Source organism: Rana temporaria, chromosome 6 (assembly GCF_905171775.1).
Source record: "Rana temporaria chromosome 6, aRanTem1.1, whole genome shotgun sequence".
NCBI classification, from domain to species: Eukaryota; Metazoa; Chordata; class Amphibia; order Anura; family Ranidae; genus Rana; species Rana temporaria.
Window position 1 is genome coordinate 66,059,978 of NC_053494.1, and position 21,614 is coordinate 66,081,591.

Sequence of the window (21,614 nt, forward strand, 5' to 3'; positions counted from 1 at the left end):
GCTCAGGGAGGGGGTGCTTTTCACCCCCCATCCGGGCACCAGTTGCTTCAACCTGGGTTGAAAAAACCTCCAGGGCAGCCCAACAAATGTGGCAGGGGGAGGGGCATCAAGGGTTAACTCAGGCATGTGTGGGGAAGAAGAACCTGCCCAGGCTCCATAGTGCCCCACCGCTGTGTCACCCCACTGCAAAGCAGAAACCACCCACGGTCACCTCCCGGCCGATATACAGAGTATGGGGGCCCCAGGAAACTCACCACCCCGCCCGGTGCAGCGCGAGCTGAGAGGAGTCTAAAGCGTGTTGAGAGCCTGCCGCGCTGCTGTCTGTGCCCTCAGAGCGCTAAAACGGCCACACTAGGCCAAACAAAATTCCAAGATGGCCACACACAAAAGACCCTGTAGTGAACACACACAGCCCCCTGCAGTGAACACACACAGCCCCCGCTACACACAGGCCCCGGTGTAATAAAGAGACCCCTGAAAAACCCCCCCTCACAGCCGCTACCCAAATGGGAAAGGAAGGAGAGGAATTAAGGGAGAGAGGAAAGCAGGGCAAACCCTCAGCCGACCTCCCAGGGGAAAATTCCAGCCATACCACCTTACCTGAGCAAGGGGCCACTACTTACCCGTCCTGCGACCACCGGCTGGAGGTATCCCAGACAGAACCAATGTCCTCATAAAACGGCATGGCTGTCGGCCAGACACACTGTGACAAAGCCATAAAGGCCGGTCATATGTGTGCCCTAGAACAAAATGTTCCCCGGCCGCCCCTGGAGCAAAGGGGCCTGTTGTGGACGACCCAGAGCTGAGCTGAGGGCCAGCACACGCTCGATGGCCAAACATGGGGCGACTACAAGAGTCAAGACCCAGCCTGTCACCCAGTCGGCTGTTGATAGAAGAATCACAGGATTCAAAAACGCAGGAACAAAATAATAAAAAGCGAAAAAAAATTGCAAGAAAAAAATCTCCAGAGTACAGGACTCCAGAGTGCCTGACCTCTCCTGTCGTTAGGCAGAGTAAAAACTGAGGCTGCTAGAGCAGGGTGTGGGTTATACCCGGGGGGCCACGCCCCCTGGGAGGAGCTGCACTGAGGAATGTGTTAACACTTAAAGTGCTTTTTTCTGCCTAAACTCTCCTAAAGGAAGCAGATATAACCCTAAGTTCAAAGGCTGCTGTGTCCGTCCATGAATGGAAGACAAAATCATATACTCTGGTGCAGCGTTTCTCAACTCCACTCCCTCAAGGTGTTCCAACAAGTCATGTTGTCAGGATTTCCCTCAGATGAAAAAGCTGTGGTAATTAGGAAGGTAGTGAAACTGATCAAATCACCTGTGCAAAATAATGGAAATCCTGAAAACATGACCTGTTGGGACACCTTGGGAACTGGAGCTGAGAAACACTGCTCTGGTGTACATGTTTATGCTTGCTGTGTATTGTTAATCTGACACCACACACACTTTCCTTCTCAATTTTTTTATTTTAAATGTGTGTTTTTAAATGTATATACTGCAAAAAACTAGATATATGATAACTGTGGTATATTTTTAAAGCACATTTGAACCAATCACGATACTTATTGCAAAAAAATTGTATTTGTATATTTTGGATGATAGAGGACATATCACTTTTGACTGCTTTATCTTGCTTTGATTTTAATATTTTGAGAGTTATTTGGTTACTAAAATTTACAGAAAAAAATAATTAACAAGACAAGACAACTTACCTGTAAAGCATAGGAAACAGAAAGCCCAACTAACCCAGGACTGAGTGTCGACCTGGAAATTACTGCAAACAGGGATGCAAATAAGACAATACAGTTTCCAACATATTCCAGTCTGATGGCCAGCCACCTAAAAAATAATATTACATAGCTGCTAGTTAATTATATTAACACAAGAAACCACTGACCGTATACAGTATTCTAAAAGTAAACGCCAAGAACTGATACATTTAGTTTTTGATTCAACCTACTGGCATCAGAAAATTTGCTTAACCACTTAAAGGGGAGTTCCACCCACAATTTCACTTTTTAAATATAAATACCCCTGTAATACACAAGCTTAATGTATTCTAGTAAAGTTAGTCTGTAAACTAAGGTCCGTTTTGTTAGGTTGCCACCGGAGTCCCGCGATCGGTCCCCGGAGCTGAAGAACGGGGAGAGGCGTGTGTAAACACACCTTCCCCGTTCTTCACAGTGGCGCTGTCATTGATCGTGTGTTCCCCGATATAGGGAATCACGATCAATGATGTCACACTTCCAGCCCCGCCCCCCTAGTTAGAACCACATATGAGGTCACACTTAACCCCTTCAGCGCCCCCCAGTGGTTAACTCCCAAACTGCAATTATCATTTTCACAGTAAACAATGCATTTTTATAGCATTTTTTGCTATGAAAATGACAATGGTCCCAAAAATGTGTCAAAATTGTCCAATGTGTCCGCCATAATGTCGCAGTCACGAAAAAAATCGCTGATCGCCGCCATTAGTAGTAAAAAAATAAATAAAAATGCAATACAACTATCCCCTATTTTTGTAAACGCTATAAATTTTGCGCAAACCAATCGATAAACGCTTATTGCGATTTTTTACCAAAAATAGAAGAATACGTATCGGCCTAAACTGAGGAAAACATTTTTTTTTATATATTTTTGAGGGGTATTTATTATAGCAAAAAGTAAAAAATATTGCATTTTTTTTCTAAATTGTCGCTCTATTTTTGTTTATAGCGCAAAAAATAAAAACCGCAAAGGTGATCAAATACCACCAAAAGAAAGCTCTATTTGTGGGGAAAAAGGACACCAATTTTGTTTGGGAGCCATGTCGCACGACCGCGCAAATGTCAGTTAAAGCAACGCAGTGCCGAATCGCAAAAAGGGGCCTGGTCCTTTACCTGCATTTTGGTCCGGGTCTTAAGTGGTTAAATAGGTTCCCAGACCCGGAGCAGTGTAGGGCCTTCACCAAAGAGGTCTTTAAACTGCTGGTTGGTAGAGTTCTACATTCATATTCATGAAAACCTGAAGATCTCATAAAATGAGGGGAAAAAAAAACCTTGATCTTATTGTATTTGGATATTTTATTAAGAATGGGCTTTACATTGAACACTAAACATGAGAGCTGTATGTTCTCCAAAGTGGCCATAAAATATATGGCTAGAATGATTAATGGATAGGGTAGTGTGACAGGAACAACCCATGTGTCAGTGGAAACATTTTGATAATGTACCTGTTGGAGACTATGCTGGGGTAATAAGCTCTTTGATTTTCATCCACCCTGGAGTCACTGATTTGGATGAATTGCTTCTGCTCTCCAAATGCTCGGATCACACTTGCTCCTAGCAGTGTCTCACTAAAGTGTGAATACACAGGTGATCTACTGACGGACTCCAAGCGTTTCAACTGTCGTGAAGTAGCCACGTAAAATCTCTATAAGAAAATAGAATTCTGTAAGTAGTTTGTAGTCAACAAATGCGTTCTCATCTTTATGTATTCAGGAATGTTGATCACATTGCTTAGCCATTTTAGGTTTCACTATTAATAGTTCTCATAATAGTTTGCACAAAAAGCATATGACAAAACATGGATGTTATTTGTTAAAAACAAAAGTAAAAAAATGTACACACAATTTTTTAAAGACAAATTCCAACAATGTTTTTTGCCCCTGTTAAAGCTCAGGGAAACACCACAATTCTCCCTTGCAGTAGGACTGTGTCCACACCACAACATCAACTGCCTGCTTAGGTCCAGGGGGCATGAAAATAAAAGTTTTACTTACCCAACCCTTTGCAAGGCTAGACAGGTCCCTGCAGCATCTTCTCTCCAATGCTTTTAGCAGTCAAAGGTCCCGAGTTCATGAAGGGTCCATAGCTCTGCACTGGACGTGATAATGCAGAGGGACCGCCCAAAGCCAGAGCATGTGGGAGCACGGTTTGCCAGGGGAGTAGAGGATGGGGTAAACAAAAGTGCATTTAACCTCCCCTAGAATAAACAATGAGTTAATTGCAATATGGGCATAGTCCCACTGCAAGGGGGAAATTTCAAATTTCCTGGTGTTGGGTTTAAAAACAGAAAAAAAATGACTGCTAGATCTGACTGGTTGCAATGAGCAAGTACTTGTTTATATTTGAAGCTGAGCTCCGGGCAAACGCTAAATAAACAGTTAAAAAAAACATATGGGAGTTGCTTTACCAGGAAAATAATTATATTGCCAGTCAGTTCTGGGATTTACACAACCCTACCAGGCAGATCGCAGAGCTATGTTGGTGACAAGACACTTCTCTGTTGCAGCATGAGCAATACAGCTCGAAGAGACACCTCCCTGCCCAAAACCTCTCAGTGGACAATGAAGGGCCAGTAGTAGGCTGATGAGCTGGTCCCCCCACTTTTTCCTCCTCTCAGCTGGTCCTCCCATGAGCATAAAACCCCCTTTCATCAAGCGGCTGATTCCAAGCCAAATTCAGGTCCTGGAGTCCAAAAGAATGGGTAGAAAACTGGAGTATGTTGGGTCTACACACTGGGGGTGTTCCCAGCAAAGCTTCTGCCTGTGTCTAATCAGCTCAAGGCATGGGTGCTCAACTTGTGGCCCTCCAGCTGTTGTAGAACTACAAGTTCCTTCATGCCTCTGCTTTTGGGAGTCATGCTTGTAACCGTCAGCCTTGCAATGCCTCATGGGGGTTGGAGTTCCGCAACAGCTGAAGGGCCACAGGTTGAGCACCCATGCCTTATAGTTTATGGGTTATATGCCATCACCTTGACTACAAGTTCTGTAATGTAGGATTAAGAAAGCACATATTTACATGTTTCATCTAATTGAACATAATATAAATAAATAATTTGTAGTGGAGTCACAGGCGTAAGCACTTCACACTGTACCAGCTGTTCTGGTGAGTACTTACCTGTGCCTCTGTGCAAATGTTCAATAAAAATATAGCTGTGCTCGCTATGGTGTTTTTTTCCCATTTCTTTTGAGAGGCCCAGTGTTAAAAATGTATGGATAAATAGTGGTAATAAAGTTTTTTTTACCTTAATGCATTCTCTGCATTAAGGCAAAAACCGTCTGTATGCAGCAATCCCCAAGCCCCCGTTTTTACTTTCCTGAGCCTGATCTTGATCCAGCATTGTGCTCTCTCCTCTCTAGCCATGGAGGTAGCAGGGTAAGCCACTGGCTCCTGTTGCTGTCAATCACAGCCTGTACGGAGAAATCAAGGAGGGGCCTGGACCATGCGTATGTCAATGGCCACAAACAGCGTGGGCACTCAGAAGGGGGGAGGAGCCAGGAGAGCTGGCAGAGAACAGGTATGTATGACATTTTTGTTATTTAGAAAAAAAAAGAAAAAAGACCTTTAGATTCACTTCAAGAAAATGTGTACTATTGCAAGTCTTCATTAACTCTCTAAACTAATCTGCTGTATCATGAGAAATTGCATAATACCCACCTGCACAAAGAAGTAAAGCAGCCCCAGAGGTGGAATTATTACAGCTACGATCGGTGTTGCAATCAAAATGATAATGCATGCCCCAATTACGTTAAATGAAGACCCCATGAACATCTTAATAATCTGTGGAATTGTTGAATCAATAGTGTCAATCTCTTTGGAGAAACGATTCACAAGATTTCCGCTGGGAGTCTTCTCAAAAAATGTCATAGGGAATCTCAGAACATTATGAAGTAAATCCATGTGTAAGTACCGGGAAGCAAGGATACCCCCTAGAGACACTGTTGTGGAGTATCCGAAAACTGCAATGCCTGGAATGTGAAGAAAGAAGAAATTAATATATCAGCAGAACTATCAGTTTTGTCAACAGAGCAATGCATAGCAAAAAAAAATTGGATTTTTGTACTCACCGTAAAATCAATTTCTCCGAGTTCATAGACGGACACAGCAGCAATTGACCTTATGGTATTATATCCTTCCTTCCAGGAGAGACTAGGCAGAAAAAACAGCACTTCAAGTGTTAAAACACTTTCCAGTACAGCTCCTCCCAGGGGGCGTGGTCCCCCGGGCATAACCCACTCTCTGACTCAGCAGCTTCAGTTCGTAACAAGCAGTACAAACAAAAAGGAGGGGTGGGTGCTGTGTCCGTCCATGAACTCAGAGAAATGGATTTTACGGTTAGTACAAAAATCCTAATTTCTCTTCCGTTCATGGAGGGACACAGCAGCAATTGACCTTAGGGACGTCCCCAAGCAGTGTCAAAAAATTTGTCTGTCACGTTGGGACAAGCTCCCTTCGTCTCTGGATTTCCAGATTTGGGTGAGGTCGCCTGGTCAGATCCTCCCTAGTGTGGTGGCTGACATCTCCGGTACTTCGGACCGGGAAATTATTTTTGCCGTGCTATCGGACAGTGGTCACGACGGATGCCAGCCTCTCTGGCTGGGGGCGTTCTGGAGTGTCCAGTCAGCCCAGGGCGCTGGACTCAGGTGGAGTCCCATCTGCCAGTCAATGTCCTGGAGCTCCGGGCTATCAGGCTGCGTCTCCCCAAGTGGTTTCTGGGTCTGCAGGACCGTTCGGTCAGGATCCAGTCCGGCAACACCACGGCCGTGGCGTACAGTATGTCTACCATCAAGGGGGCACGCAGAGCTCGGCCGCGGTGGTGGAGGTTGCACTCATCCTCCGGTGAGCCACACGGTACGCTTCGGCTCTGTCGGCCGTCTACTTTCCGGCGGTGCAGAGTTGGCAAGCCGACTGCCTAAGTCACCAAACACTGGACCAGTGAGCATGGTCGTTGCACCCGGAAGGGTTTCAGAGTTGTGCCAAAAATGGGGCACGCCAGGTGTGGACCTTCGGGCGTCTCAATCGGAAGGTGTCACGTTTCGTGGCCAGGTCAAGAGACCCTTGGGCGGATGAGTCGGTGGCACCGTGGGGTCGCTATCGCCCAGAAATCTACGCTTTCCCTCCTCTGAAGTTTCTCCCTCACCTGTTGCGTAGAGTGGAAGCGGAGGGGATGCCAACAATCCTGGTCGCTCCGGATTGGCTGTGCCTTTCCTCGTATGCGGACCTGGTGCGTCTGGTGGCAGACGCCTTTTGGATTCTACCCCTGAGAGTAGATCTTCTGTCGCAGGGTCCGATTTTTCCTTGCCCTGCTTTAGTCGCTGGCTTTAACGGCATGGCTGTTGAGAGCCAGGAGCTGGAGGTCCGAGGTCCGTCGGACTCGGTGATCTCTACCATGCTACTTGCACGGAAGTCTACTTCACGTAGGATTTGCCATTGTACGTGGAAGGCCTACATCTCTTCGTGTGCAGAGATGAAAGGACACCCCCGCACATACGTGCTGTCCCAGATGCTGCGGTTCCTACAGCAGGGAGTGGGTCAAGCTAAGTACGGTTATGGGTCAGATTTCGGCCTTGGCTGTTTATTTTTAGCGACCGTTGGCGACGCACTCCCTGGTGCGTACGTTTGTACAGGGGGTCAGGCATGTGACCTTCCTGTGTGTCCTCCACTGCCTCCGTGGGACTTGAATTCGGTCCTCTCGGTCCTTCAAAAGGGCTCAGTTTCAGGACATACGGGAGATTCCTCTGTTCTCTCTGTCCCAGAAGGTGGTCTTTCTTAGTAGCCATTCATTCGGTCAGACGAGTTTTTGATCTGGCGGCCTTGTCTTGCATTGCTCTTTTATGAGGACATTGTTTTTACTATCTTTATGTCCTCAGCCGAAGAACTCGTAAGAGGCCACGTTACTTTCCTTGGACGTGGTGCGAGCCCTACGGGCGTACTTGTCTGCTACGGCTCCGTTCCGGAGATCGGACCCACTGTTCGTGTCAGACTGGTCCTGAGAAAGGTCTGGCGGTCTCGTCGCCCTCCATTTTCAGGTGGATCAGACAGGTCTTGCTCCAGGCCTATGCCCTAAAGGGGCGGACGCCTCCCTTTCTGGTTACGGTGCATTCGACCAGGGCGATTAATCCCTCTTGGGTTTTCCGCCATCAGGCGTCTGTTTTACAGGTGTGTAAGACAGCGATCTGGTTGTCAACCCACACCTTTTCAAGTTTTACAAGGTGGATGTGAGTGCATCTGTGGATGCCTCCTTTGGCCGCAAGGTTTTACAGGCGGCTGTTTCAGGTTGAAGTTCCTCCGTTGAGGAACTCTGGTTTGTTTGGGGTGAAGCTTAATTGCTGTGTTTTTTCCCACCCCTCAAATTTTTTGACACTGCTTGGGGACGTCCCTAAGGTCAATTGCTGCTGTGTCCATCCATGAACGGAAGAGAAATTAGGATTTTTGTACTAACCGTAAAATCCATTTCTCTGAGTTCATGGACGGACACAGCACCCACCCCTCCTTTTTGTTTGTACTGCTTGTTACGAACTAAATCTGCTGAGTCAGAGAGTGGGTTATACCCGGGGGACCACGCCCCCTGGGAGGAGCTGTACTGGAAAGTGTTTTAACACTTGAAGTGCTGTTTTTTCTGCCTAGTCTCTCCTGGAAGAAAGGATATAATACCCGAAGGTCAATTGCTGCTGTGTCCATCCATGATCAGAAGAGAAATTGAATTTTTAATAACAGATTACCTGTAAAATCTTTTTCTTAGAGTACACCACGGGACACAGAGCCTCTATTCATTACATAGTGGGTTGTATGGTCACCAGAGGTGACAGGACACTGCCAGAACCAATGAAGACAAGTTCCCCTCCCATAAGGGAAGTACCTCAGTTTTTGTAGCAAAGCAGTAAGGTTCCCAAAGAAGGGTGGGACCTCTGTGTCCTGTGGTGTACTCCAAGAAAAGGATTTTACAGGTAAGCTGTTATTAAAAATCCTATTTTCTTTATCATACACCACAGAGGGGCTGATTTACGAACCGTTTTGCGCCTTGAGTTGTGGCGCACGGCGAGGCACAACGGCAAAATGGCTTTTACGAAACGTTTGCGCCGGCAGCATACCTCTAAATCCCATTTACCAATTTTTTGACAGCGTGCTGCAGCGCACAAACGGCACGCCACTGTCGACCTGGTGTACTGAACATTCAAGTAGAAATAGATAGAATCTGAAAGTGCCAATACTATAGGGTTGTGGTTGGGTGACATGAGGTAGCACAGTACAAACTGCCGAAGTTGAAAATATGTCCCATATCGCATGGGAAACTAACTTTCTCCCAACAAGCCTGCTACGCCTGCAAATACGTCTAGAACTGCGCGGGGTCTATGTGGTCACGACGCATGCGTGAACGGCATTTGCGCACGTTAAGGTGCGCCAGCTCACTACGCGGGCAAAATCTTGATAAATCTTATGTGGCGCACAGTCATTTGCATATGTTGATCAGACGCACATCATTTTTTTTTTTCTGTGTGTGCGCTGGTTCACTTTTAAGTCTTTATTGAAGTATATTTATACACAGGACATGTTAGTGTGTGTTGTTTTTTAACATGTTACCTGTTCTATAGAATTTTAAGTAAAAATACTCTTGCCTCGCTAGCTCCTTATAAAATGCCATTAAGCCTTCCCCCTCTAATGCCTATGTTTGCCTTGGACTAGTTTGGGTATTTAAAGGGGAACTCCACACTCTTTTTTTCGTTTTCTAATGCATAGGTTTGCCTTGGACTAGATTGGGCATTTAAAGGGTAAATCCACACTCTGTGAGCCTTGAGCTGCCTTCACCAATCCAAACCACATACTATTTGAGACCAAACAACAAGGCCAGCTAGGAAAGGTGCGAGAAGGATCGCCCAATTCCCTCCTGAACCATTCAAGGCCACATGCATGCACTCAACCTAGCTGGCTGCCTTTGGGCCATGTTGAGCTCAGCCCAATACCAAGCACAAATCACCTTGTCCACACTGGTTTAGAGGGGCTTTACACATTTTGTAAAGACCCCCTGTCTGAAGCCCCCCCACAACCCCAGTCTAGGCTTGTGTGGAAGAGGCCCTTGTCCCCCCTTTCATGTGATGGCCTGCTGTGTTTGGCTAGGGGTTTGTTATTGCGTGGGAGGGGCACATCCTTTTGGGGATGTCTTTTTCACATGAGCGTTTTACTTTTAAGTCTTTTCAGACCTAAATGGCCCTGTATGTATGGTGGGCAGGAAATTGTTTGTTTTGGGTTTAAACATTTTTTCCTTTTTTCAATAAAGCCGTGCATCTTTGAAGCATCATTTTGGAAACATGCTACAAGATGCACCACTTTACAGGCAGAGTAACCCCCTCCCCCAAGTTACTAGCTTCAGCCCAGGTTCACACTGTGGGAGTGAACATGTGCGAGTTCAGCTAAACTCATACAATTTTACTTATGCTTGTCAGTCCTGATTTTGGCTGCGATTACAGAGACATTTCTGCATGTTTTGGGCGTGCAAAAATATCAGAAAGTAGGACAGAAATTACTTAGTTCAATCGGTGCAGTGCCGCATATGCGGTGTTGCAATGATTAGGATGGTGCCATTGACAGGAATTGCTGCATATTTGACATGCGATTTGACATGTTTAATCGCACCAGTGTGAAGCAGGGCTCAGGGCTAGTTCACTCAATAGAAGCACAGTCCAGATGTGTTCCAGATGCTTTTCTGCATGTGCGTTTATGATGCTTTTTTTGCTGCATTTTCCAGCGTTACTGTACAGTCCAAAGTCCCAAACCCCCCCTTTCAAACACTATTCAGGGATGGAGATGCGTTTTCAGGAGTGGAATAGAGTGCCTCCACAGATCTACCACCAACAGTTAATCTATGCATTGTCATTCTTTGACTAGCTGACCCAATTTGATGTGGTCCGCACTTAGTTCGGTGGTATTTCGGTGGTATTTCGGTTTGGTAGGCATGTTTTGGTTCCACTCCTGTTTTTCTTTTGGTTTACCCAGTGCTCTTTTTTGCCAGACAAACTACGGGTAGGGGCGGGTTTAGGTTTACCACCTGCCCCCTGCCTATTGATTAGCACACCTGTGCTCCTTTTTAGGAGGCTTTAAAATCACAGCTAGGACTGCAATACACGGGGTGCCTTGACGTTGGCATTGCAGCTTAAAACAGGTATTTGCAAATGCATGTAACTAAACCTCTGTTTTAAATTGCATACAGTTAGACAGATCAATTTGGTTTAGTCCTTTTTTGGTCGGCAACCTTGAGCCTGGCTACTATGGAATTTTTTTTTTTATATTCCATATATAGATTTAATCGCATACTGCTTAAAACGCATCTCATTCAAAGTCCCAACTTCCCCCCTTTTTTACACTGTACAGTCCACTGCAGGGAAAATGCAGAATTTGAGATGTTCCATGAACTGGAACGCACTGGAACTGCGAGCATTGGTGTGAACTCTGCCATTCTAAATCCTATTACCTACTTTCACGTCTCTCAAATCGCATGACAAATCGCTCCAATGTGAACCTAGCCTAAGGACAATAACTAGAAGATAAGCCAGCCAAGTGGTGCCTCACAAAATTAACAAGTCCTTTCCCATAGACTGCAATGTTATTTATATTTGAACTTTTGCACACACGTTTGCCTCTTTGTTTGCCCACCAGGGGGCATTTGTCCCATTTCTAATTTAGTATGCTGGATGATGCGATTCATTTAGGACAGGGCTTTGCCTTATTTTTTGTTAGCTGAGGAATTTTTGGTCTGGGCATTCTCATGGACTTAGATATTTTCCTGTGCCTTTTGGTGAGTGAAATGCATTTGGTATGGTCTGAGCATGCTCAAAAACTTAGTTTTGTATTTTTTTGTGTGGATGTTTCTGAGCATGCTCATAGAGCGTGTTTTTTGGGTTAGTAATTGAAGGACATCCTTAACAGGTATACCCACTTACAAGTTCACCCAATGTAGAGACTGAACTTTAGTTTTGTGTGTTTCCTGGGCTGTGCATGTGTTTTCAATTGCCTCATTAGCACACAAGCCTACAGTGCCTTGCGAAAGTATTCGGCCCCCTTGAACTTTTCAACCTTTTGCCACATTTCAGGCTTCAAACATAAAGGTATAAAACTATTTTTTTTTGAAGAATCAACAAGTGGGACACAATCATGAAGTGGAAGGAAATTTATTGGATATTCCAAACTTTAACAAATAAAAAAACTGAAAAATTGGGCGTGCAAAATTATTCAGCCCCTTTACTTTCAGTGCAGCAAACTCTCTCCAGAAGTTCAGTGAGGATCTCTGAAAGATCCAATGTTGACCTAAATGACTAATGATGATAAATAGAATCCACCTGTGTGTAATCAAGTCTCCGTATAAATGCACCTGCACTGTGATAGTCTCAGAGGTCCGTTTAAAGCGCAGAGAGCAGCCAAGAGGCCCATGATCACTCTGGATGAACTGCAGAGATCTACAGCTGAAGTGGGAGACTCTGTCCATAGGACAACAATCAGTCGTATACTGCACAAATCTGGCCTTTATGTAAGAGTGGCAAGAAGAAAGACATTTCTTCAAGATATCCATAAAAAGTGTCATTTAAAGTTTGCCACAAGCCACCTGGGTGACACACCAAACATGTGGAAGAAGGTGCTCTGGTCAGATGAAACAAAAATCAAACCTTTTGGCAACAATGCAAAACGTTATGTTTGGTGTAAAAGCAACACAGCTCATCACCCTGAACACACTATCCCCACTGTCAAACATGGTGGTGGCAGCATCATGGTTTGGGCCTGCTTTTCTTCAGCAGGTACAGGGAAGATGGTTAAAATTGATGGGAAGGTGGATGGAGCCAAATACAGGACCATTCTGGAAGAAAACCTGATGGAGTCTGCAAAAGACCTGAGACTGGGACGGAGATTTGTCTTCCAACAAGACAATGATCCAAAACATAAATCAAAATCTACAATGGAATAGTTCACAAATAAACATATCCAGGTGTTAGAATGGCCAAGTCAAAGTCCAGACCTGAATCCAATCGAGAATCTGTGGAAAGAACTGGAAACTGCTGTTCACAAACGCTCTCCATCCAACCTCACTGAGCTCAAGCGGTTTTGCAAGGAGGAATGGGCAAAAATGTCAGTCTCTCGATGTGCAAAACTGATAGACATATACCCCAAGCGACTTACAGCTGTAATCGCAGCAAAAGGTGGCGCTACAAAGTATTAACTTAAGGGGGCTGAATAATTTTGCGCGCCCAATTTTTCAGTTATTTGTTAAAAAAGTTTGAAATATCCAATAAATTTCGTTCCACTTCATGATTGTGTCCCAATTGTTGTTGATTCTTCAAAAAAAAAAAAATACTTTCGCAAGGCACTGTATGTTATATAAAGTTTTATAGAGCAGTTGCTACCTGCCCTGAAAAGAGGGCAGATTGTGTGTGTGGGGCCTGCTGGCAAGAGTAAATTTGTGTGTCCTTATCGAATGTCTTTGCAAAACAGATATGTTTTTGATCAAGGGTTTTTTGATTGGTTTATTTATTTATTTTGGGTGGGGGCTATTTTCGCCTGAAATATTTGCGAGGTTGTCAGTGTACGTTTTTTTTTAGGGTGTTCACTTTGATGTATTTGTCTGTGCTGCATTATTTTGCTAAATCTTTCTCAAGATGTTGTGACTAATGTTTCCATCCTCTGTCTGTGAGTCTATTTATCCTGTTAAATTTCCAAAGCATAAACCATATTCTGTTTACTCTCTCAAATGAACCTATGTTTATTTGTATTTTTTATATATTTTTTTTGTTTGTTTTTGCTTTCCTTGTTTTGTTGACCAATAAAATTACTTTCACATTTTGAAGTTTGTTTTTGTTACTTTTTCATGCTACAGATTTTGACAGCTGCAGCTGAAATAGGCCTGATTGGCTAACAAAACAGGTGGGATTTTGTCTCAAAGCTCCTTTCCTGGTGCCTTCATGCATGAAATGTTTGCTGCCATGTAGTCACCAGAAAAGGAAAAATACAGAGCGGTAAGTATTAATTTTTTTCCCTTTTATTGCAGTGGTTCTCAGCCTCAGTCCTCAATACCCCCGACAGGACATGTTTTGTGGATTTATCTTATCAAGAATTGCTGTCCAGACTGTCTCTTTTAAAGCACATGTGCAAGATGAAGGAAAACCTGCAAACATGGCCTGTTGGGGGGGGGGGGGTATTGGCAGACAGGCTTGAAGTGCTGATTTACAGCATTGTGCTTAAATCTAGCGCAAGGCAATCCTATTCTAATTGTGGGTGTGTGGGTGTTTGAGGGAAGCCAAGTGAGTGTTAGAACCCCTGCTTGTGTTTTTTGGGTTGGGCTTTGTGTCCCTTTTCTTAAAATTGGCTTGATTTCCTGTCACACAGCTGAACAGGAAGTGAGGTTAAAACCCTACCAATGTCTTTTCTTGGGGACACACAGGTCAATCTAACTAGTGTCCCCATTAAGCAAATTTCACTCCAGCACTGCTGTGTACACCCCAAATGATTAGTTAGTTTGGGGTTTAGTAAAGGCAGAGTACTGCAGTACAAGCGTAGTTGCTGAAAATCTGAGGGGAAGCACTGATGATTTTAACATCCAATCCTGTAGAAGCAACGTTTTTTTTTTCCTTGCTTGTCCACTTGTAGTGCAAAGTGGATTTGCCTTTAGTAAATGGACCCCAAAGTCCAAGTTTCCCAATAATTTGGGGTGTACACAGCAAAATTCTAGAGTGCAATTTACATAATGGAAACTATTTAGATTGATCTGTGTGTCCCCAAGAAAAGACATTAGTAAGGCTTTAACCTCACTTCCTGTTTGGCTATGTGACAGGAAGTGAATGAATTTTTAGTAGAAAGTGACAACTTTTGTGAGGTGTCTTCACCCTATCAGGGGTGCAGACATCCCCAAAAAATGAGCAGATGATACTTATTTGCAAATTAAGAAAATTGTTTATTTAACATTGGGTGGTGTGTGTGGGGGTTCCTAACACACATTCATACATATTAGCAACGCTGTATCCTGGCCTATTGGCATGGTTATATTTTCTTAGTCCTCTCAATAAAATGATCAGAAATTTGTGCTTAAAGTAGAACTATAATCACCACTTTTTTTTCTTTCATTTTGGATAGAGGGAGGGAGGGTTATAGCTCCTGTCAGTTTATTTTGTACCATCCCTGTCCAATTTGCCTTCACTTCCTGCCCCATAGCCAAACAGGAAGTGAGAGAAAAACTATGAAAATTAAGGGAATCCAGTGCCCCCCCCAGAACTAGTGTGTGTGTGTATGTCCCCCCTGAAAATTTCTGTGCAGGTCATAAAAAAACAGGGTGTGGCGGGTCATTTTTCTATTAGGAGGTGCAGAAGTTTAGTCAGGCCTAGGGCAGCACAAAACCTAAATATACTACTGCATGTTAGGGCTTATTTAGACAGGATCCAATTTACAGCATGTTTTTAGATTGTGGGAGGAAACCCACGCAGGCACAGGGAGAATATGCAAACTCCAGGCAGGATTCGAAGCAGCGACCCTTTTTGCTGCTAGGTGAAAGTGCTATCCACTACACTACTGTGCTAAACGAACATGATTGCGAACTTATTGACCCTGCCTCTCTCCATAAAGAGGACCTGTCACACACTAGTCATATTACAAGGGATGTTTACATTCCTTGTAATAGGAATAAAAGTGCAAAAAAAAAGGAAAAAAAAGTGCAAAACTAAAAAAAATTCTGTAAAAAAAAACAAAAAAAAACGCCCCTGTCCCTAAAAGCTCGCACTCAGAAGCGAACGTGCAAGTCCCGCCCACATATGTAAATGCCGTTCAAACCACACATGTGAGGTATTGACGCGTTCATTAGAGCGAGAGCATTAATTTGAGCCCTAGACCTCCTCTGTATCTCTAAACTGGTAGCCTTAAAAAAAAAAAAAAAACAAGCGTCCTCTACGGAGATTTTTAAATCCTGAAGTTAGGCGCCATTCCATGAGTGAGTGCAATATTAAAGCGTGACAAGTTAGGTATCTATTTACTCGGTGTAACATTGTCTTTCACATTATCCCTAAAAATTGGGATAACTTTACTGCTTTGTTATTTAATTCCTGAAACCGTTTTTTTTTTGGGCAAAAAAAAAAAAGGCGTTTGAAAAATGATTGCGCAAATACCATTGGAAATAAAAAAAATTAGTGACCGCCACTTTATTCCCTAGGGTGTCTGCTATAAAAATATATATATAATGTTTGGGGGGTCCCAGAGTAATTTTCCAGGAACAAAATATCCTTTTTACATGAAGGAGAGAAGTGCCAGAATAGGCGCGGTATGGAAGTGGTTAAAGTGAAACAATAAAAGTGAAATATTCCTTTACATTTCATAGGGGGGGGGGGGGTATAGCATGCCTGTGAAGTAGTGCATGTTTCCCGTGCTTAGAACTGTCCCTGTACAAGATGTCATTTCTGAAGGAAAAAAAAAGTAATTTAAAAGTACTCATGGCTATAAAGAATACAGAGAACAGTCATTGCTCATATAAAAAAAAAACAAAAAAAAACCTGGGGTCCCCCCAAATTCCATTTCCAGGCCCTTCAGGTCTGGTATGGATATTAAGGGGAACCCCATCGTCAAATAAAAAAAAACATGATGTGGGGTTCCCCCCAAATATCCATACCAGGCCCTTCAGGTCTGGTATGGATTTTAAGGGGAACTCCACCCCAAATGTAAAAAAAAAAATGGCGTGGACTTCCCCCCAAAAAATCTACACCAGACCCCTTATCCGAGCATGCAACCTGGCCGTCCGCAGAAAAGAGGGGGTGGACGAGAGAGCGCCCCCCCTCTCCTGAACCGTTCCAGGCCACATGCCCTCAACATGGGGAGGGTGCTTTGGCAGCCGAGCCTCCCGAGCCAATCCTTCACTAAGCGGCGATGCCCAGCTCGAGTCACTGTCAGGGGCAGGCGAACCTTAGTAATCCTTTATGTTACTGGCTGCTTCCTGTATAGGGATTCATCGAGTAGTGAGCGGGTATTCCATCACTTCCTCGATGCCGCAATGTCTCCTAGGAGCTTTTGTCATGGCTCCCAGGAGACATTGCGGAGGTCTTCCGCAAGTTATCGCGGGATTTAGAAAAAACGTGGTTAAGTAATTATGCATATGAGCGTATCATTTATTTTTTTTTGGTGGGGGAGTGGATCTTGGGTGGGAGTTCCCACACTTTTTTCTCCAGGACTTGACCCCTGCCCACAACCCTGGCCAGTGGTTGTGGGGGTCTCCGGGCGGGGGGCTTATCAGAATCTGGAAGACCCCTTTAACAAAGGGGACCCCCAGATCCCACCCCCCCTGTGTGAAATGGTAATGGGGTACATTGTAAACATTTTTAAAAAACACAATAGCCGGTTTTTAACAATTCCTTTATTAATGTCTTCTTTCCACGCTTCTCAACATGGTGACGTGGTGCTTTCGGGGGGACCCCAAAGCACCCTCCCCATGTTGAGGGCATGTGGCCTGGTAAGGTTCAGGAGAGAGCTGCACTCTGTCCCCCCACCTTTTCTGCAAACGGCCAGGTTACATGCTCGGATAAGGGGTCTGGTGTGGATTTTTGGGGGAACTTCACGCCATTTTTTTTTAAATTTGGGGTGGAGTTCCCCTTAAAATTCATACCAGACCTCAAGGGCCTGGTATGGATAATTGGGGGGAAACCCCACGTAATTTTTTTACGGCAGGTTTTTTTTTGATGAATGAATTTGCTCTGAATTGCTGGGAGCCGACAATTCATTATAGCCGCGAGTCCGTTTTTAATTTACTTTTTTTCCTTCAGAATGTAATTTTATGCAGAGACAGTTCTAAGTACGGGAAACGAGCGCTTTTTCACATGCTTACTTTACACCCCCCCAGGTACGAAATGTAAAGGAATATTTCACTTTTATTGTTGCACTTTATGCATTATTAAATTCACTGCTCCCGAACAAACGGCCGTTTAACCACTTAAGGACCGGACCAATATGCTGCTAAATGACCCAAGGGGTTTTTACAATTCGGCACTGCGGCGCTTTAACAGACAATTGACGCACCTGCTCATGTCATTGACAGAGTTCATCTCCACCTATACCCTAAACACCAAACATCTCCTGCTGCTCTGGGATTTTAACCTCTGGGCCAACTTGTCACGGAAGCATGAATCAGACGTAAAACAGATAAATGAAATAGGAAGGCTTTATTAAAAACCAAGCAGCAAGGTTAAAAGTCCAAACAGGTGATCAAACAGTAAGCAGAGTCTTCCACCGGAGCCAGGGATCAGGAGCCAGAAGGATAGTCCGAACGAAGCCAGGGATCAGGAGCCAGAAGGATAGTCCGAACAAAGCCAGGGATCAGGAGCCAGAAGGGTAGTCCGAACGAAGCCAGGGATCGGGAGCCAGAAGGATAGTCCGTGGAAGCCGGGTCGGTAACCAAAAGCAGCAGCACAATCTCAGGAGCATGTGTATACAAGAGGACCAAGCAGGGAAATGAAGCAACAGACCTCCTATATATATGCATCCAGCTCCTCCCAGTGGGAAGGAGGAGCCGCAGGGTGTGGTAAGTTAAAAGGAGACGAGGAACCAATATGGCAACCAGCACATGTCAAATGAAAGAAGCCTGCAGAGAGGTAAGACCATGACAGTACCTCCCCCTCAAGGGCCCCTCCTCCGCGGCGCAAAAAACGGTTTCTGGGGGAAGCGCGCGTGGAAGGCTCGGAGCAAGGCAGGAGCATGGATATCTGCGGAGGGAACCCAGGAACGTTCCTCTGGACCATAACCACGCCAGTGGACCAAAAACTGCACCAGACCGCGGACCAAGCGTGAGTCCAGGATATCGCTCACCTCATATTCTTCATGATCGCCCACCTGGATCGGACGAGGCCGAGGAACAGAGGAGGTGAAGCGATTGCACACCAGTGGTTTCAACAGGGAAACGTGAAACACATTGGAGACCCGCATACCAGGTGGGAGCGCCAGGGCATAGGCAACCGGGTTTACCCTGCGAAGCACTCGGAAGGGACCAACAAAGCGAGGAGCCAGCTTAGGAGTGGGCACTCCAAGGTTGAGGTTGCGAGTGGACAACCATACGCGGTCTCCGACCTGGTAGGAAGGAGCAGGCGCCCGTCTGCGATCAGCCTGGACCTCTGGATCTGTACCCAAGAAGCACGTAGAGCGGAAAGGTGATCCTCCACAGCCGGAATATCCTGGGGAGAGAATGACTCCGGTAACACGGCAGGTTGGAACCCATAATTGGCCATGAAGGGAGACGTCCCAGAGGAAGAGTTCACCACCGTGTTCCTGGCAAACTCAGCCCATGGCAGAAGGTCAACCCAATTGTCTTGATGATCGGAGACATAGCAACAAAGGAATTGCTCCAGGGCCTGATTGGACCGTTCTGCAGCCCCATTGGACTGAGGGTGGTAGGCTGAGGAGAAGGAGAGTTGAATCCCCAACTGGGAGCAAAAGGCGCGCCAGAACCTGGACACAAACTGACTTCCCCGATCCGACACTATCTCCTTGGGCAAACCGTGCAACCGGAAGACCTCCCTGGAGAAAACCGTGGCCAACTCTTGTGCAGAGGGTAATTTCTTGAGAGGAACACAGTGGCACATTTTGGAAAACTGATCCACAATCATGAGAATGACCGTATGGCCTCGGGATGCAGGAAGGTCCACAATGAAGTCCATCCCAAGGTGTGACCATGGGCGCTCCCCAGTGGCGATGGGTTGCAGAAGGCCCAACGGAAGGTGCCGAGGGGATTTACTCTGGGCACAAACAGAGCATGCCGCTACATATGCGGCGATGTCAGAACGTAGAGAAGGCCACCAAAACAAACGTGAAACAGCCCAGGACAGCGGATTCTTTCCAGGATGCCCCGCAGTCTTGGAGTTATGGTAGGTTCGCAACAACCGAGTGCGCAACTCCTCAGGCACAAAACCTATGCCGTTGGGTCTCCCAGAAGGAGCACCAGATTGGGCCGCCAAAATCTGCTCTCCAAGGGGAGAGGTCAGGCTGGTGCGAATGGCGGCCAGGATCTGATTAGGAGGTATGACCGAAGTCGGTATCGATTCCTCCCTGGACAGCTCATAGTATTGACGTGATAAGGCATCCGCCCTGACGTTCTTGGAACCGGGTAGGTAGGACACCACATAATTAAAACGTGACAGGAACAGAGCCCATCTGGCCTGACGGGGTGTCAATCTCTTGGCCTCAAAAAGGTAAGTCAGATTCTTGTGGTCCGTCAGGATGAGAACCGAAACCACCGAACCCTCGAGCAAATGCCTCCACTCTTTGAGAGCCTGCACGATGGCCAACAACTCTCTGTCACCAATCTGGTAGTTGCACTCCGCGGGAGACAGTTTCCGGGAGTAAAACCCACAGGGAAGCAGAGGACCCTCTGGTGTCCGACGCTGAGACAGAAGGGCGCCTACTCCCGTCTCAGACGCGTCCACCTCGAGAACAAAGGGCAAAGGGCAACCCAGGGTTGGGATGAGACAGTATTGGAGCCGACACAAAGGCAGATTTTAGAGCCTCAAAAGCCCGGATGGCCTCAGCCGGCCAGACCTGGGAATTACTGCCCTTCCTGGTCAGATCCATGAGAGGCTTGGCCAGCATGGAGAAGTCCCTGATGAACTTCCGATAATAATTGGCGAAGCCCAAAAAGCGCTGCAGGGAACGAAGACCACTGGGCTGGGGCCACTGTAAGACAGCCGAAACCTTCTCAGGGTCCATGGAGAACCCCTCCGCGGAAATTATGTAACCTAAGAAGGTTACCTGGGACCGGTGAAATTCGCATTTCTCAAGCTTACCGAACAGCTTGTTCTCTCGTAACCGTTGCAACACTCGCTTGACATCCAGAAAGTGGGCCTCCATGGAATCAGAATATACCAAGATGTCATCCAAATAGACCACCACACACTGCTGCAACAGGTCACGGAAAACATCGTTGATGAATTCCTGAAAGACTGCGGGCGCATTGCACAACCCAAAGGGCATAACCAAGGATTCATAATGACCGGCCCTGGTGTTGAACGCAGTCTTCCACTCGTCACCAGCCTTGATCCTTACCAGGTTATATGCCGCCCTCAGGTCGAGTTTGGTAAAGACCGTGGCGATCAAACAACTCGGAAATCAAGGGTATCGGGTATGCGTTCTTGATCGTGATGCGATTAAGGCCCCTATAGTCGATGCAAGGCCTCAACTCTCCGCCCTTCTTTTTCACAAAGAAAAATCCAGTCCCTGCCGGGGACGAGGATTTGCGAATGTGACCACGGGAAAGCGCCTCCTTCACGTACTCCTCCATGGCCTCATTCTCCGCAACCGACAGTGGATAGACCCTGCCACGAGGAGGAACGGCACCAGGTTGTAAATCTATGGCACAATCGTAAGGGCGATGCGGGGGTAGGAACCCAGCGTGCACCTTATCGAATACATCCCGGTACCCCTCGTATTCAGGAGGCAACACAGAGTCCGAGGAGGTACACAACAACTTGACAGGCCCATGGATGCAACTAGCCCCACACTGTGGTGACCACGAGAGGATCTCGGCCGATCTCCAATCGAAAGTCGGATTATGCTTCTGGAGCCAGGGGTACCCCAAGACCACCGAGTAGTGTGGAGACGAAATGACCTGAAGGCAGGCCGACTCCCTGTGAACGGCCCCAATGGCTATCCCCACTGGAAGGGTCTCATGAGTCACGTGCGAGGGCTGGAGGGGTCTGCCGTCTATCGCCTCGAGAACCAGCGGAGAAACTCGAGCCTGCAGAGGAATGGAGTTGGCGGCAGCGAACTTACTATTAATGAAAAATCCACCAGCACCAGAGTCCACCAACGCCTGGGTCGTCACCGAGCCCCCGAGCCAGGAGAGAACAAC

The 21,614-nt window shown here is 46.1% G+C and overlaps 1 protein-coding gene across 3 annotated transcripts in view; it reads right to left on the minus strand.

The window, feature by feature from the left end:
* Positions 1-21,614, minus strand: part of LOC120943551 (multidrug resistance-associated protein 1-like) — a 650,821-nt gene that overhangs the window by 82,591 nt on the left and 546,616 nt on the right. For all 3 annotated transcript variants that reach the window (XM_040356917.1, XM_040356914.1, XM_040356915.1), the window contains 3 exons: positions 5,429-5,739; positions 3,220-3,419; positions 1,721-1,847 (listed from right to left, as the gene is read on the minus strand). In XM_040356917.1, coding sequence (XP_040212851.1) covers positions 1,721-1,847; positions 3,220-3,419; positions 5,429-5,739 — 638 coding nt within the window. The remainder of the gene's footprint in view (positions 1-1,720; positions 1,848-3,219; positions 3,420-5,428; positions 5,740-21,614) is intronic.